The following is a 17,874-nucleotide window of genomic DNA, read 5'->3' on the forward strand; positions in this document are numbered from 1 at the left end:
TATTGTAGTGGGACCCACATACCACAGGCCCCAAGTGCATATGTGTGGGAGCGGAGGGGCGCGAGCGGTAGGTGCAAGAAACAAGAGCGGGCCTAGATCGAGGCATGCGTCGGAAACGAAGCGGCGTGGGCCCCCACATGAAGCACGTAGGCGTGCGGGCGAGCGTGTGGATAGACGTAGCTAGCGCGAGCGTTAGGACACTAGCGCCCGTATCATACGTTTGGACGCTAGCAGTTCCGTCAAAGCAAAGGCTCCGGTGGCAAGCCACTACAGCGAGCTCTTTCCATAAAAATAAATTTAATATCAAAGTGGACACATGGTCCAAATATATCAGATATTAAATTAAACTATAATAAAAACAGATACTTGATCTTAGTCAAAAGACCGAGAAAGATATGAACTGCAACAAGGCCGGTCTCATTTTTATACCTTTTCTCCGGCTCTGTTCGCTCAAAGCTGCCTAGTTGGAAAGTTCAAAAAAAAAACTGCCTAGGTGGGACTAAACAAAAGGTTAAGCCCGGTTTAGTGCAGCGCAAATGCGTTGCGTTTGGTTAATTGGGCTCGTAATTTACCATCCCAACGTGTCGGTCGCCAGTCGCCAGTCGCCACCGCATTACTAGTTGGGCCAAACGTAGGCCCACACGGAGAACAAACTGTATGCGTCTCCCTCGACGGCCCACGTGAGGCCTCGGGCCTCCAACAGACAGATTTGTGTGGGTCCCACCTTCCGTGGACACCAACCACAGCACGAATCTCACAGCCTCGTGTCGTCTCCTTTTCCATCTCCATCCAGTCTCGCTTTCGCTTCTCCAGAATCTCCAGCCACCGCCGCAAGGAAGAACCCTTTCTCATGGCGGCGGCGGCGGCGGCCGGGGAGGGAGTAGTAGGAGGAGACAATAGCGCGGGCGTCTTGTTGCGCATCTTCGTGGGTGGGTTGGCGGAGAGTGTGGGCGCGGCCGACCTAGAGGCCCTGTTCGCCTCCGCCGGGCGCGTCGCCGGCGTCGAGTTCGTGCGCACAAACGGACGCAGCTTCGCCTACGTCGACTTCCACTGCCCCAACGACAAGGCGCTCGCCAAGCTCTTCTCCACCGTACTCAGCCCCACTACCTCTTACCCTCTTGCCTCTAATTCTTATACCCTTCCCTCGTAACTAATACGCCTATGTTCAGATGAATGCACGTTTTCTTTAGAAAAAAAATTAGACAAGTTCAGCAGAGAATAGATAGTCGGAGATTTTGGTGTCTGCTACCTGTTTGTTGCTCTGAGGCTGTCTGATGCTTATGACATTTTGTGTGCAGTACAATGGGTGCAAATGGAAAGGAGGGAAGCTCAAGCTGGAGAAGGCAAAAGAGCACTACCTCACTCGCCTTAAACGAGAATGGGAGCAGGATGCGGCTGCAGCGGCGTCAAAGGAAGCTGTGCTGAAAGATAATGCAGAGAACCAGAAGCCGAAACTAGACAAGGCTGCTTTGGAGGGCATGAAGATTAACATCTACTTCCCAAAACTGAGGAAGGTGAGCAGTTGTTTGCGTCATGTGCTAGGTTTGGCCTGTTGTGTCAGTTGTTTTAGTCAGTACATGGATCCAAGTAGTGTTAGACTATTGATTTGTATAATGCTCCTCAATATGGCTTGATATTTGAATTGCTCAGTTGCACGGAGTTTTCTATATCGCGTTTGATTTTTGAGTTGTGCTTCTAGTTATACACTCTTCCAAGAAGTGGAAAAGCACAAATTTTGGATTATACAGACAGTCTTGGTTGCATTTCATATTAACACCAGGTTATCTTACCTGTATCGTTTTGTAGGGTGTGAACTGATTCTCTAGCACTGCTTTTTTTCTTCTTCAAATGTGTGAAAATATAGGCAGGTCTAACTTATAGAGTGGGTGTTGCTTAAATACTGAATAGATCTTTGCACCAGGACTGCGACAAAAATAGTAACAGAAAGTATCAGTTGCCTAAATCCGAATAAATGTTATGACTGCATTGTGTAATACATAGATCAAGACGGGCGGAGGGCACCCATTTTCTATTTAAATGGTTATTCAGTATGCTAAAAAATGGTGTGAGTTCTCTTTAATCAGTTATACGCTTTTACAGGTGAAAGCTTTGCCATTGAAAGGCACAGGAAAGCATAAATACAGTTTCCGACATATTGAAGTTCCTTCTTATCCTATTCATTTCTGTGACTGTGAGGAGCATTGTGGACCTCCTGAGGAAGCTAATAATGAATATGCTTCTGTTCTTAATGCTGCTGCATATGAGAAGGAACGTAACATTATGAATTCTGTGATGAACAAGCTTTTTGAGAAGGAAAATGAACATCTTGATTCATGTGAAGTGGAGAAATTTGATGGTCATACTGACACCATTGAACCCTCTGATGCTGTGAATGACATGCAAATTGAAGAAACGGAAGAGGCTCCAGAGGTGGATCTGGATGACTTGCCAATGGAAGAAACAGAAGAGTCTTCAGACGAAGATTTAGATGATGACCTTGTGATTAACATTGCTCCCCGCAAGTCCAATAAATCAGCAGTTCGAGCGAACATGGAAAAGCAGGAAGTGAATAAGGTAAGCATATTGCAAGTACTTATTGAGCAATTTGCACATGGTTTCCAAATCTATGAGCAATTATATGCATAATCATGATCATCATAATTTCATTTATACGCAGGACTCACAGTTACAAAAGCGTCCGAGGATTGAAGAGCCTTCCCTGCCGAAAAAGAGGCAGAAATCTGAAGCCTCATCTGAACCTATAAAAAGGAATGGAGAACATGTTTTGGTTATTTCAGACACTAGAACTGCAGGCAAGACTTTGCCTGCAAAATCAGAAGCCAGCCAAAATGAACAAAAGTCTCTGGGTTTGAAAGGAAAAGGAACATATGAGTTCTCTTCAGCACTCCCCAAAGATAAAAGCTCTACAGGTTCTCAAGGCATTATGGCTCTAGCAAGTTCTTCTACCAAAAATGAAAGTGCACAAAATATTGGTTCTACTGAACCTAAAAAAGGTTATTCATGGATTCAGAAATCAGCCTGGAGAGATCTTGTAGGGGGCATGGGGAGCACATCTTTCAGCCTATCACAGGTGTTACCGAACAACAATTCAGCACCAGCAGTACTTTCAAATGTTACTGGTAGTGAGAGATCTTCAAAATCCTTGGAAGCTACAACACAGCTCTCATCTGAGCAGAGGTTGCCGAGTTCCATGGGAATGCTGTCTACCGGCACTACAGATGAGTCAACAGGCGATGCCATTGGTGGTGAGCCTAAGGAGAGCAATAAGCCGCAAAAGGTGCGGGTGGTCCCAAAGATCACCATTAGTGAAGTTTGCCCTTTCATGAGAAGCACAGAGTCACAAAAGCAATGGTCAAAGGCAAAGAAAGTTATAAGTGGGTTTGCGAAGAAGGGAAACGAGAGCAGCGCCGGAAAGGGAAAGCCATCGAATAAGCAATAAAACTGTTGTTTTCTGGGCTGTAACTCATTGATCAACATTTCAATACTATCAAAATCATAACCATAGCTGTCGTATTACGATGACTATTACATAGCAATGGCGTTTTTTTTTTTGGTTTGTGTGTGTGTATAAGAGCAATCAAAATTTCTTATTTCTCTGCGTGTTGTGAAAACTTCCTTGCAACACGATGGACCTCTAAACTCGAGGATTATTAAATTTCTATGATATGATTGATATAATTCTGCTAATGTCATAAATTCAGTGTCCTGGGCACCACCCCATTGTTTCTGGTTTTTTTTTTTTTTGTGTGTGTCTATATAGTAGGAAGGGTTTGGGATTTTTTGGTATAGCTTATAAGCTGTTTATGACCAAAATAAGCTGAAACTTGAGGCCAAATGACAGATTGGGCCAAAATAAGCAAAAATTTTAGTCCAAAATAAGCTGAAATTAGAAGCTAAACGATATACTTTTTTCCCCCGACAGTCCTATTAAACAGGGTCGAAGGGCTGCTTTGTAAAGGTAGTTGCACTGGGCGATAATTTCTCGCGGGATCATGCGGGGGGCCGTTAAAAGTACCATCTCTCTCTCAACCACAAGCTGAGTAGATGAAATGCCGTGTACATTTCTGACCTCTAGTTATGGACGTGATCTCTCGGCCTCCCATTCATTCATCCCCGTGATACTGCAGCTTAATTCCGATTAAATTCTAGATCTGCATTTCAAAGAGGTAATCATTCTGTTTTTCACCATTGAATAAAGAGATTATTAAGTAATCTTATATTTGTTCTAATTGGGTTTCAATCTTTGGATCAGGAGATGGCTACGGACAGTGCCGATTCCCAGAGGCTCTTGCTTGGGCGTCAAAACTCACATCAGGTTCTAATGATGTGTATCTCTGTGTAAATTCTTTGACCACAATCATGTCATCATCGTGTTGGCCCTATTGCTTGCATCATCACTACGTGCCTGATAAGCAATTAGTACAATTTCAATATTGCATCATCAATCAATCATATATATTTTTCTGAATTACAGGAGATCATGGATCTGAATAATGAATTGTTTTTTCTTTATTGGCATAATTGGCCTTATATATGCCCTTATGGGCTATGGCCTTATCAAAAATTGACTCGTAGAGAGTCCAATTTTTTGCTTGGTATATCTCCACACTTATTCACTAGATTTATCTCCACTGGTTTTCCTATAGAACAGGCTGATGGAGCAGATGAGTTCGAGGACAACAATCTTGCTGCACCAGAACCTTTGTCCCACAATATCGGAGCAAGTTTCCAAAGGAATCCAAGCTCTACAAACTCGGGTGTATTCGGAAGCCTGAAGATTGTGCTGCTGAAATCTAAGCTCAATTTGCTTATACCATGTGGATTCTTTACAATCCTGATCAATTATCTCAGCCAAAATAAGGTTATTTCATACACAAATCTTCTTCTACTACTACTACTACTACTTGAATACTTGTACTTTTGTTTTTTTTTGGTCTTTTACTGATTTTGTTACTTTGTTTCTCTGAAGGCCTGGGTATTTCCTCTGAGCCTGTTGGGTATCATTCCTTTGGCTGAGCGATTGGGTTTTGCTACCGAGTAATCTGTTCTCATAATTTTCCTTCATACTTGGTGTAATCTTCTTGGTCAAGTTTGACTATTTACTTCTTGATGCAGGCAGCTAGGACTCTTCACTGGCCGAACAGGTCTCATTCAGTTCCTCTTCTTCTGAAGAATTCTGAACTGAAATGCATTGCATTTGCAAACTTTGGTTGACTGTGACCACTTCTTATCGCAGCTGGGGGCCTCCTGAATGCTACATTTGGCAATGCCACCGAGCTGGTCATATCGATTCATGCGCTTCGGAGCGGAAAGCTACAGGTGGTTCAGCAATCTCTCCTCGGATCAATCCTGTCAAACACGCTGCTGGTTCTTGGCTGTGCGTTCTTTGGTGGGGGGCTCACCTGCGGCAAATCAGAGCAGATTTTCAGAAAGGTGCCCGTCGTCCTTATCAGTTCGCAGGTTTACATGGTACAGATAGATACTGATCCGTTGTTGCATTGACAGGAAGATGCAGTGCTGAACTCTGGGCTGCTCTTGATGGCTGTGATGGGGCTGGTCTCTCCTGCTATGCTGTACTATACTCACACCGAGGTTAACTTGGGCAAGTCAGCACTGGCATTGTCAAGATTCAGCAGCTGCATAATGCTTTTTGCTTATGCTGCTTTCATTTTCTTCGAGCTGTCCAACAGTCGCCGCAGAGACGAATCTAGTGAGGCAAGCAGGATGAGTTCGTTCTCTTAAATTCACTGTTTTATTGTTATTGATCCCTTTGCAAGTTTCTGAGGTGCTTGTCTGCATTTGTACCACCAGGGAGGAGGTGGGGATCAAGGGGACGACGATTGCGAATACGCGTTTCCTGAAATTTCTATGTGGGAAGCCATTGCTTGGCTTGCAATTTTTACTGCTTGGATCTCAGTTTTCTCTGACTTTTTAGTTGATGCAATCGAGGTATTATATCTCACTGATGTGATGGATGATTTTTATGGCACTTATTTTATCTGTCACAATTTTTAGCAAACACTTTGTTTTGTCGGGGAGAGATTTTGTGTGAACTGACACTGCAAGCTGTTTGCAGGGAGCTTCCCAGGCTTGGAAAATACCAGTTGCGTTCATCAGTACTGTTTTGCTTCCAATTGTAGGGAATGCTGCAGAACATGCCAGTGCTGTTATGTTTGCAATGAAAGACAAATTAGTAAGCAGTAGCTTGACATTGTTAATATCTTTAATGACTTCTTTTACTGTAATTTTTTGAGACTCTCATTTGTCTTTCATAGGACCTTTCCCTTGGAGTCGCCATCGGGTCTTCGACACAGATATCCATGTTTGTGGTGGGTTGTTCAACTATGTGCTGCTTACTACCATTCGTCTAAATCATTTAGAAGTAGATTGGGCTGTGCTTCACCTGTCATTGTTTAGCTATTAGTTCTCAAGTGCTGCTCATAAAGGACCTAATCATCTTGATTTTTTAGATACCATTTAGTGTAGTGGCAGGATGGATGATGGGCCAGCCAATGGACTTGAATTTCCATCTGTTTGAAACCGCCAGCCTCTTGATAACCGTACTGGTTGTAGCACTTCTGTTGCAGGTACTGAATAAACACAGTTGAGGAACAGTGTTCCACTCTTGCAAGATTTGTTTGTTTAATTTTTCTTGTTAACATTATAGGATGGGACTTCGAATTGTTTCAAAGGGCTGATGCTAATTCTCTGCTACCTGATAGTAGCTGCCAGTTTTTATGTATATGCTGATCCAAATATTGATGGTAGGTTTCTCTCCTATCTAAATTGTTATTTCTGCGACAACAAGCTATGCGCTTCAATCTTTTTCTTAAATCTATAATTAAATGCCACATCTGAAGTGAGAAAGCTCAACAATACGATGAATTTGTATAATGTCCATTGGGAATTCTGTGCTGCAGGTGTTTAGCCTCTGCGGAACTAGTACCTTGATGTCGATGATGGGACTCTTCCAGTTTTCCGAAGAAACCTCCTCAAGGGCATTCACTTAAGAAAAAAAAAGAATTGACTGACCTATTCAGTGTTCCTCACATGAAAAGGTCATTCAAGCACACCCACTGTTGTAGATATGCAGAAAATTATGCAGGAAGTTCTACATAAATCTCCAGTTTGTGTAGGCAACAGTTTTGTTCTTGTGATACACGCAGAAATTGTAGAAATCAGAATCAATCTTTTTTTTATGAACAGCTATCGTGATTTACAGGCAGTAATAAATTTAGTGACACATGAAACAGATCAATGGGCCGTTTCAAAAAAAAAAAGAAAAAAGAAACAGATCAATGGTCCTTTTCTGTTGCATTTTCATCTGAAAAGTAATCATATACATTGGCTTGAACTCTTTCAAGTACTACGGATTATATGATACAAGAGAGAAGCATCTAGGCAGAAGTGCTAATATTCTACAAGGTTAGAGAAGGTAAGTGCTTGTCGAGTCAACATTTTTTTTAACGTAGGCGAGTCAACATATTCAACTGTTCATAACGGCTATGAACATAGTGGCTCCTTCTCAAGATCAACCTGAGGCTTTGCTTTTTTTCTTGGTTATTCACTTGTGACTTGTGAGTCATTCCATGTCAGTATCTTATTTCTTTTTAATTTGGCAATGGAGCTGAAGAAGTTGTCCGCTTGCGTCTGGGGTTTCTCTTCCTCTGTAGATTCAGAAGGCTCTCTTTGTATTGAACTTGTCATAGCTGATAAGGAATTCCTTGCCTTCTGTTGTTCTAATATCTTCTGCAAATACTTTGCATGTTCTTCTATGCGCACCTGTAGCTGCCTTTGCACCTGATGACAAAGAAAATTTGTTTCATTGCTAGCCATGTAAATCTGAAATTTATACAGGACTTCTAAAGATAATTGTATTATACAGTATCAGCTCAAATTATTCATCCACCACTAGACTAAAAAAACACTGAGCTCGGTACTTACCTCTAATTGTTCATGAAGTTGTTTCTGAACCTCCATTTGCATCCGAAGAGCTTCTGCTAGTTGTAAACTCCTGACAAACGTAAAAAGCGATGTGAATTCAAATGGTTTTGAATTTGTTCATTCACACTGTAATGTGTTTGTACTAGGGGTGGGGGTGGGATGCTTACGTCTTTATGCCAGCATTGTTTCCTGGTATTTCTGATTTAGGTATCTTGTCTTCTGAAGAGGACTTCATGTCTTCATTGAGCATGCAAAAGAACCAATAAATTCATCAGGGTAAATTTTCAACACAAAGCAATTACCAGCACTTAAAGACATAGGCTTGAATTGCAACTTTAAGTTTCTGAAAAATTTACCTTCTTTTGTCTCTGGAAGATACTAGGCAAAACGATATTTCTGCATTTCCGGACAAAATGAACGAGAAGTACATCAGAAATGATGGCTGTTTACAGGAGAAAGTGACTAAGCACGGGAAGAAATTCCACCCAGATACCTGCAAATGTCTCTTCACATGATAGATGGTCAAGCCTTCTACCTTCATAAGCTTCAACACAACCTTAGGAGTTGCCTCTACGAAATTTAAACAATCACTTGAATATCAAAACTGTGAATTTATTTAAATTTAACTAGAAAGAATGATCACCCTACTTTCTGGTCCCCCAAGCTTGTTGACAGCCTTTACAAAAAGCTCATGGAGCTCCAGTGTCCATCTCAGTCTTGGCTTGTTACATGATGCAGCTCGAGATGAACTCAGCTGAACTTTAACAGGAGATCCTGTCCTCTGGAGGCCGTCTTGGTCAGAGTAAGACAACACCGGACAGGAAGAGGTTTGCGGCGGTCTGTCATATATATCCTGATTGATCAAGAACAAGGTGTAGGGAAGGGACTAGTTAGTGTCACAATTTAGTCATGACAAAAAAGACTCATCATCACAAGTGAAAAAAGGAATTCTTTAATTTGCAAGTGCTTAATATGGTAACTGATGGAACTATGGACTCACATCTAATTGAGGGCTCTCTTCGTTGTTGGTGATGGCAATTCCGAGCTGTTCAGACAAGAACTGAAACTCCATCTGCTCTCTGAAAGCCATGCCGTTAGCTTTCACCGTGGAAACTGTCTTCTGAAGCATCTCCAGAAAGGTTAAGAAAGTCCTTGAGATCAGCTGAATGTTCAGCCTCACTTTGACCACCACTGTTGAGGTCAGTACCAAAGAGCAGCGATGAAGAGCTGGATGACTGACCACCTGATGTTTGCTGCTGCTCACTTTTAGGAGGATGGGGCAGGAAAGGCAGAGCGTCTGCTTGCCGGCACGACTTGGAATTCGTCAACAATGACGATGAGTACATGCTTGTGCAGAATGTGGAAGAACTAGATGGTGATATCGGATCCGATAATTTAGCTTGAGATGCACCACAGTGATCGTATTTGGCACTGAGCAGCTGGTGAGCTGAAGGCTGGGGAGCAGTGCATGTGTGAGCCGTTCTGGCAGGGCCAGTGAATTGCTTCACAGCGATGATGCTCTGTGTGCTCATGATGCCTTCAGACTATTTTGGTCTCTTTGGTTATTCACCACTAAACCAACCTTGGTAGAACTGCTTGCTCCAAGCCTGCATAGTGAAATATCAGAGTAAGAACATGCAGTTCTAAAACCTATCAAATCATGTATTTCCGATACCACAATAGATCCCAAGAAAAATGAAGTCCAGAAATATGGATGCACAAGACCAGTCTTGTAAAATAGACTCTGTTTATATGCCTTTATGACTAAATAAAAAATGATGTTTAGAATAGTCTATCAGAAGAGCAAAAAAATCATAATCGAACAATAGTAACAGGATACCAAACTGGATAAAAGAGGAGCTGCAAATATATATGATTTGGACACTTCAGTAGTAATGGCCGGGGATGTAACTGCAGCCTGTTCTTGAATCGTCAGAGCAGCAATGTCTTAACAGCAGCAGCAGAAGAAATCTCATAGCAGACTTGTGATTAGAAGCGCAAGCCACATCACATGGAGGAAACACAAAACGGGAGGATGGAAAAAAAAAATACAAAGCCCATGCAAAATTTTTGGTGGTTCCGAAGCAAACCACAGATTAGCAAGGCTAGAAAACTCAGTTCCAGATTTCATTTGACGATATATGAAGGAGAAAACCCAAACACAATTCGTGGAGGAATAAGAACAAGAACAAGAACACAACTAAGAGGGTGTTTGATTTTTTCCTCCTAAACTTTAGTCGTTGTCCCATTGGATGTTTGACACATGCATGGAGTATTAAATATAAACTAATTACGAAACTAATTGCACAAGTTGCGACTAATTTACGAGACGAATCTTTTAAGCCTAAGTAGTCCATAATTTGACAATGTAGTGATACAATAAACATGTGCTAATGACGAATTAATTAGGCTTAATAATTCGTCTCGGGAAGTACTGACGGATTATGTAATTTGTTTTTTTATTAGTATCCGAACATCCCCATACGAGACCCTCACGTGACACTCCTAAATTTTAGTCACCGGGTCTAAACACCCCTAAGAGTCTGGGACTGCAACTAACTCTGAGGATAAACCAAGAAGGAACCCATTCATGATTCATGGTAGGAAAAATGCTGAGGGAAGATCCAAACCCCTTACCTGAAAACGAAGAACTCTCAAGATGAAGAGTGCTAGAGCGTGAGAGATTCAGAAGCAAGGAGTTGCCTATCCTCTCTCCCTCCTATCCATTCCGGACTCTCTCTCTCTCTCTCTCTCTGGCTTTTAACTAGTCTACTCTTGTGGGCTTGTGGCACATGATTGGTGCGGTGACCTGCAGCTGCAACTACACTACTAGTCAACATCTGCCTCTCTGTTAATAAATTACAGTTGCTTTCATTTGCTTATGCAGTTATGCTTTGTATTTTGTCCCTACTTGCTTAGAATTCTGGGAACACAGCAATACAGCATGACATCTCCCAAAATAACAAGCAAGGCTCACCAACCAACCATTCGAGCAGTTATGCTATTATTACAGGTACGAAGTTTCGCTGCCACACGTATGTATTTCCCTTTCGTTTAAGCTAACTCGTACAGCACAGCACCGTCTACATTTGGTTAACCTTAATCATACCAGAACTTACAAAAATTGGCCTTTTTCCAAATCAAACACGCATACGTTCCGTTCGGCTTGCTGAAACTTGGCTGAAAAACACTGTTCTGGCTGAACTGATGTGAGAAAAAAAAAACACTGTTAGTGCGGATTATAAGGTAAGCCGAACGGGACGTCGATGGAAAGAAGGATTACTAGTATAGTAAGATTAGGATTGGTCCCACCCTGGCTAGACGAGAAAAATGACTAAGAAAATATCTGAAACCTATTGGCCTGATACAGTGCACAGCAATGAATTAGGCGAAGAAATTAGGGTGAAAGTAAACGAAGGCGTCACCAGTTGACCAACTGAGATGCGGTGATGCAGTGCGTGTTTATTTATCAAGCCATGCAGTGCGTAACAGGTGAGGGTTAGTCTGCCTATGCACTTTTATTTCGCGAACATATCATACCACGTACTCTGTCTGTCACTACTGCACATCTTTTGAGAAGTCATTTAAAAAAATAACCAAATATACGTAATAGAAATAGTAGTAATATTTATAATGCATAATAGGTATTATTAGATCAATAATAGAATATATTTTCGTAATAAACTTGTTATGAAATACATATAAATTAAGTTAAAAAAGTGTGACTCCTCAAAGATTTGCAATTATTTTGGGAGGAGGGAGTAACTACATAAGCACGTTGCTTAGCTCAGGGATTAACGAGTGCATAAGCAATCAACTGAGACACTGGTGTGTCTACTGAATCTTGGCTGAGCAACATCTTGTGCTGTGAGAGGACACTGGCCAGTTGCAAGATGTGATCCGTGATAGGGTGTTCTCTCTGTTTCTTTTTTAGCTGAGTTAGTGCTTAGTTAATCGTTAGGTCTGGATCAAATGCAAATGGCATGACAATGGCTTATTCAGAGATTTACTTTGGTGGTGTCGTCTCTATAGTGGCGTGTACTAATGTTTGCATGATATCCCTGTTTGATTCTACGACAAAAGCACGTATAAGACAACTACATTTCGAGAGCCTATTTGAAACATAGTAATTTTATGTCAAAACCATTAGATTCTTAGGAGTGTTTTTTTAGTGACAGACGATTCTCATTGCCTGTATAACACTAATAAGTGACATGAAAATTGTATTTGCGCCGGTGGTAAGCGAGCGAGCCAACTCACAAGTCACAACTGTCAACGTGTCCCGGCCCCACTCTAGTGACGGCTCATGTGGTGGGCCCTGGAAAGGTCGTAATGCTTTAATCCGAGCGTCCGACTCTTTACTGGATACGATAATGCTTTAATACGAGTGTCTGACTGGATATCGGACGGACGCAGCGTGTGGGGCCATGTCAATTTTAATTCTCGTCTACTCTAGCCCAACTAACACAACCTTTGTTTAATATCTTGTCAATTCATCACATGCCCATCTCCCACTCCGCCGCCCGCCCCGATGCTCCTGCCGATACTACACGCGCTCGCCCCGCCGCTCCTGCCACTGCTCCCCACACCCGCCCCGCTGCTCCTATCGCTTGCCGCCGACGTAAAGCAGACGCCCCCACCATGGCACCACCGCACCATCCCCATGGCTATGGCTTCCACTGTCACCACTGCTGCTTCTCTCCGCCTCGCCTTCCCTCTCTTCTCCGTGCCGTCCTCCTCCTCGTCATCGTCCTCCAATACCCTTCACTTCCCTCTCCGCTGCTACCGCGCCTCCCGCCCCCTCGTCGTCGCTACCTTCAAGAAGCTCTCTGAGGCGTCCCTCGTGCCATGTAACATCCCAAAAAATCACATTAAAAAAATCAGTCGCATTAAAAATTATTTTCAGAATACGTTTCAAAAACTATAAATCATCTCAGCTCTACTATCTCCTTTCAACTCTTATCCATCTTATACATCCATCTCAGTTATCTCTCTTTAATATTTATCCTGCATATCATAGAATCGGCATCACCCGCCGTCCCCCACCTCTCTCTCACTTCGCTCGCCCTCACCCGTTGCCCAACAACGGCGCGTGCGCCGAACACCCCCCCCCCCCCCCCCCCACCCACCCCCGCGACTGCGGCAGCTCGCACGCCGCCACGGCAGCGGGTCCCATCTCCCACCTTTCTCTCCCTCTTTCTCCTCCATGTATGGCAGCATGCACCACACTCAGGGTGCAAAATTAGCACACGGGCACAAGCAAGTACCAGCAGCTCTTCCACTCACCCGCGGCCCACAGATGCACGCACATAGTAGCAGCAAGCATACAAGCAAGCAAGTGTTAGCAGTGCACCCGCGTACACAAACAGATAGCTCATGCATGCATGCAAAGTAAGCAAGGCCCCAGCAGCATGCACACACGCGTACTCGCATGCGTGCCGACCACCATGCTAATTAGGCATCGGCCATGCATGCCGAGAATCCACCATCCCCTGCTACGCGTCATCGTCCATTTGCGTGCCGCGTACAATCACCAGGGGGCCGTCCCGTCGCTCCACCGCCCAAGCATCCGGCCACAGCAATGCCATTGAAAGCGAGCAAGCAAGCCGGTGGCACAGCCCCGCTTCCTCGGCCTATAAAAGGGGCACGCCGAGGTGCTCTCCTCCATCACCTAGTAGCACGCTCAGCTCGCTCACTCGCTCGCCTGCTCTGCTTCGCTTTTTGCCTCGCGTATACCGTATACGGCCCTACGCACGAGCCGGGCTCGACCGTCGTCGCAGGACGAGGTGAGCGGCTCATGAGCATTCCCTCGCTCTTCCCTCCCTCCCTGTGGTCTTCACCCTGCTTCCCCTCCGTCCAACCCGAGCTGCTCACGAGCTCCACGAGCTCAGCCATGGCGTCGTCAATGCATGAAGCAAGAAGAGGACTCATGACCCTTGCTAGCTTCTCTCTCTTCCTTCCCATGCATGTGTGTAGGATGAGTGGGTCCCAAGCAATAACTCCACCAAATGGTACACGCACATCATACACCATGCACTACCAGCCAAATGCCTCACGCGAACACCTATTCCTTAATCGCGCATTATTCTTTTCCGCGTGATTAAATTTCGGCCATCTTGCAGAGCCACATGCCCACTCTATTCCAACGATTCTTCTTCCTAAATTCATCTAAAGTCATGATCTATCCCCATATAAATTTCATAATTTTTAGAGCTCATTTGAATTTATATGAATATTTATTTGTGCTTGTTTGCTTGTTTTGATCATTGCGTACTTTTAGTCGACGGAGTAAACGAGCCGGAGAACAAGGACGTCAGAGACAAGTACCGCGAGTTCGACGTCGAGGATCCAGACTGTCAGCAGGAGTTTACCGAGGACGCCGACGGAGGCAAGTCTAGCCTATTCCCCTTTGATGCATATTGATCATATTTTTAAACACAACCCGTAGAAGTTGTTTTAAATATTGCAAGTACTATTATACGTACAAAGTATTTTCGCTGCTTAGCTAAAACCTGTTTGAATAGCCATCCTTGAATTGATATTACCTGATAATTGTCTTATTCAAACTTAGGGACAAATAATATGCTATGGTAAAATATGATTATTTAGTATGCTTAGGACTTGATATTCATCATGGATACTCATTACTATGTTTTCTCAAATACAATGATTTTAAATAAAAAATTGTGTGAGTTGTGAATAAATTATGGGTATTGTGAAAGGGTTAATGAACAAGTATAGATGGTGATTACTCTAGAGATGGGGCGGATCGGTGTTCCTTTTGTGAAATGCCTTGGTGTTGAGGCTTGTCTCGATTAAGGACTGAGTTGATGATTCATCTTGCCTAACTCATTTATTGTACAACCACTCGCCTTGCATGGGAAAGGCTTAGTCTAAATCCCTCTAGTTGGTACGGCAATCACCTGGAGGCAGGTGTGCAACGGGGCACTAAGAGTTATATGTGAAAATTGAGGATTTGTATGAAATGTAAAGAGCCATGTAAATTGTTATTGTATTATGAGATGTTGTATTAGTGTTCCCGTGGTGAGCGCCAATACTTAGCTATGGAGGGTAATGGTTTTGATGGATCTGTGCTTGCATGACGGTGTTAAGTTACGACATCATATTTGTGGGGAAAGTGTACAACTTTTGCAGAGTGTAAAATTTATCCGGATAGCCGTGTCTGCGGTCTCAGACGGGTTATGGTTTGGTTTCAACAACTAGATGGATTGGGATGAGTGAAAACAGGAGAGTGAGTGTGAATTTGAAAATAAATGGTTGTCTACCATGTGTTGTGGGAACAAGGGTTCAGTAGCACTTAAAATTGTGACCAACCTCTTTTCTAGAAATACTATTATATATGGAAAATATATGTCTTTTACAAAGGTATGTATAAAATAAACCCTGCGTGTGTTAAAAAGATAGCCTTATGCAAATAAAATCAAGCCTTATCCTTGATTTATCCATATGCATATACCGTTATCCCATTCCGTAGGGTAAGGTTGGATTTGCTGAGTACTTTGTACTCACTCTTGCTTTGTTGAACAGAGGAAGATCCGGAATTCAACCCTGACGTGACGTACGAATAAGGTCGTGTCTGTACCCAACTAAGACTGTGGCATTGGGATTCGTCATATGTGTATTAGTGATTCCTTTTTTTTAGGTCTGTTGGACATGTATTATGTTGTGGTTACTTTTAATCGTGGCATGCCTTTATTATCCATGCTTGTCGAGACTACTACGCTGAGACTTATCTGATGTAATAAATGTGTTATTAGCCTCCTAGGACTAGTATTTGTATCACATTTAAGTTCCTGGATAACCAGGGGTGTTTCATGCCTATCCCTTAGGACCTACGCAGTCCCTGGTCGACGAGGACGCCATACCCCAAAGCTCAGAGTCTACGGCGTCTACGGCCTCGCTAGGGAGCTGCAGTTCGTCAGGATTTTGCGCAACATCAAGGCCGCACTGGGATATGATGCATGTTGCAAGTGTACATTTCAAATGTTTCAAATTTTTTAAAGGTATGTTTCAAATGTTTCATACGGGATGCTGCAAAAATAGATTGAGATATTGCACATGTTGCAATAGTTGTACACATATGTTGTAAGTGTCTGTTCCTAATGTTTCATCTGTTTTTCGACGTATGTTGCAAGTTTATCTGGATGTTGCATATGTTTCACACATATGTTGCAAGTGTTTTATCTAGATGTTATGTATTTTGTAATGGTTTTCAATTATTTTTTAAGTGTTTTATCTGTTTTTTTAATGTTACAAGTATTACATCTGTATATTTCAAAAATAGATCGAGTGTTGTACATGGAATGCGCGTGGAAAGCGGGAGGGTGCACGAGTAGTCCCCGCACAGACGATGTTCGGGCGGCATGGCGCCACGTGGACGCTGGTGACGTAGACGTGGTCGAGCGACGTCCAAAAGACGCGGTCCATGCGTGGACGGGCGCGAACCGAAGGGGGAAATTGACTGTACCCAAGGAATGTCCGGACGCTGGCTGGTGCAGATCGACTAGACGACAGAGCTGGAGCTGCCAGTTCAGTCCTCTTCCACCCCTGGCCCACGCCTTCCCTTATCTTATTTCTCGTAAACAAAGACCGTGCTCGCTCGTTCAAAAAAAAAAAGTTTTGTTTTTTTATTTTTAGATATCTTATTAGATCATCCGTCTTATTCAAATTTTTGTATATAAATATCATCTATTTTGTTATGACTTATTTTATGATAAGAGATACTTTAATAATGATTTATTTATTTTATAATTTACACAAAATTTTTAAATAAGCCAAACAGTTAAATACGATGTCTGAAAGTCAAAAACGTCACTCTTTTGGGACGGAGGGAGTAGGTCCGTGGACCATTAGCCATACACTTGAGAATATGTGGAATGTTGAAACCAAATTAGAAATGGTTGGACTAGACAAACAAGTTATACCCTCTCCTTTAAAATTAGTATTGAGAACAAACTAATAATTAGTTTGTTTTGAAACTAATTACTTTATCATAAATGTCATATATCTAAAAGCAGAGACAATACAAGTGTTCTAGTATTTATTAGTTGAACATCTAAACGAGGTCTTATGCCTTAGGCCCTGTTCGGCTTACCTTAAATCCGGCGTGTTCGGCATCTTTTTTCAGCCGGAACAGTGTTTTTCTCTCACAACATTTCAGCCAGAACAGTGTTTTTCAGCCAATTTCAACCAAGTTTCAGCAAGCCGAACGGGGCCTAAAACAGTTACGTACATAAGTGGTTTATAAAATAATTTACTATATAAATGGTGATGGTGTTAGGTTGCCGTCATTAGCAAGACCGGTGACAAACAAGAATATTTATGCTACTTGATGTCACACCACTATTAAACCGATTTGGACATGTTGTAAAGGACATCTACATCGAGTATTCATCATTTAGGAAATCGCTTTTGACAACCATGTAACTTGTTTACATGATTTAGTAAAAAAAATGAGGGTTAATGATGATAAGGCAACTGGCTGAGGTTGCCTTGCCTATCCAAATTCTCCACTAAACTAGATAAGCACTTCCTTTGGAAAACTATCACTAGTAGTATAGTTGAGCACTCATGTTGAAATCAAAAGCTGGTGTGCCCAAATCAGTAACTGCCAAGTCCAAGAAACAGTTGTCTGCCCCTCATGAGATCCCTAGCCAAGTAAATATGCTCACTTGCTGCATAAAGCAGGTAACCCATTCCTAGCCAATCATGTTTGCCCACTCAATAACAGGATGGTGAGTTAGGGCGTAGGATAGTCCAAAAGTGTCACTCAAGAGCTATGAATGAATGGGGAAAATTGCTAGGATTTGGAAGACTGGGGCCTGGGCATGTATCCTCATATCTCTCTCCCTCTGTGCAAGGTTGATGGAAAGCTGTGAGAAAAATGGA

General features: G+C 42.7%; 2 protein-coding genes and 2 pseudogenes across 2 annotated transcripts; 2 read left to right on the forward strand and 2 right to left on the reverse strand.

Annotated features, from left to right (window-relative positions):
• Window positions 1-213: 213 nt before the first annotated feature.
• Window positions 214-397, reverse strand: LOC136468297 (U2 spliceosomal RNA; annotated as a pseudogene).
• Window positions 398-794: 397 nt separating this feature from the next.
• On the forward strand, window positions 795-3,708 carry LOC136462374 (protein REPRESSOR OF SILENCING 3-like). Its single transcript, XM_066461478.1, has 4 exons — window positions 795-1,090; window positions 1,299-1,514; window positions 2,101-2,574; window positions 2,678-3,708. Exons 1-4 carry the CDS (start codon window positions 851-853, stop codon window positions 3,458-3,460), a joined length of 1,713 nt encoding a protein of 570 aa, XP_066317575.1. The 5' UTR covers window positions 795-850; the 3' UTR covers window positions 3,461-3,708.
• Window positions 3,709-3,982: 274 nt separating this feature from the next.
• Window positions 3,983-7,271, forward strand: LOC136466407 (putative vacuolar cation/proton exchanger 4). The gene is made up of 13 exons (XM_066464794.1): window positions 3,983-4,187; window positions 4,274-4,336; window positions 4,673-4,882; window positions 4,991-5,058; window positions 5,137-5,165; window positions 5,258-5,454; window positions 5,527-5,736; window positions 5,833-5,970; window positions 6,098-6,214; window positions 6,297-6,350; window positions 6,492-6,608; window positions 6,689-6,785; window positions 6,942-7,271. Exons 2-13 carry the CDS (start codon window positions 4,277-4,279, stop codon window positions 6,947-6,949), a joined length of 1,305 nt encoding a protein of 434 aa, XP_066320891.1. The 5' UTR covers window positions 3,983-4,187; window positions 4,274-4,276; the 3' UTR covers window positions 6,950-7,271.
• A 137-nt stretch (window positions 7,272-7,408) lies between these two features.
• Window positions 7,409-10,681, reverse strand: LOC136466408 (protein PHOSPHATE STARVATION RESPONSE 3-like; annotated as a pseudogene).
• Window positions 10,682-17,874: the final 7,193 nt, after the last annotated feature.

Source organism: Miscanthus floridulus, chromosome 7 (genome assembly GCF_019320115.1).
Source record: "Miscanthus floridulus cultivar M001 chromosome 7, ASM1932011v1, whole genome shotgun sequence".
NCBI lineage: Eukaryota > Viridiplantae > Streptophyta > Magnoliopsida > Poales > Poaceae > Miscanthus > Miscanthus floridulus.

What these genes read in the sequence shown, in the direction of transcription:
- LOC136462374 (XM_066461478.1), top strand. Translation starts at nt 851, where the DNA reads ATGGCGGCGGCGGCGGCGGCCGGGGAGGGAGTAGTAGGAGGAGACAAT. An exon ending in TCGCCAAGCTCTTCTCCACC is followed by an intron (nt 1,091 to 1,298) that starts GTACTCAGCCCC and finishes TTTTGTGTGCAG; the next exon opens with TACAATGGGTGCAAATGGAA. An exon ending in AAAAGCAGGAAGTGAATAAG is followed by an intron (nt 2,575 to 2,677) that starts GTAAGCATATTG and finishes ATTTATACGCAG; the next exon opens with GACTCACAGTTACAAAAGCG.
- LOC136466407 (XM_066464794.1), top strand. Translation starts at nt 4,277, where the DNA reads ATGGCTACGGACAGTGCCGATTCCCAGAGGCTCTTGCTTGGGCGTCAA. An exon ending in CGATTGGGTTTTGCTACCGA is followed by an intron (nt 5,059 to 5,136) that starts GTAATCTGTTCT and finishes TTCTTGATGCAG; the next exon opens with GCAGCTAGGACTCTTCACTG. An exon ending in TTTTAGTTGATGCAATCGAG is followed by an intron (nt 5,971 to 6,097) that starts GTATTATATCTC and finishes AGCTGTTTGCAG; the next exon opens with GGAGCTTCCCAGGCTTGGAA.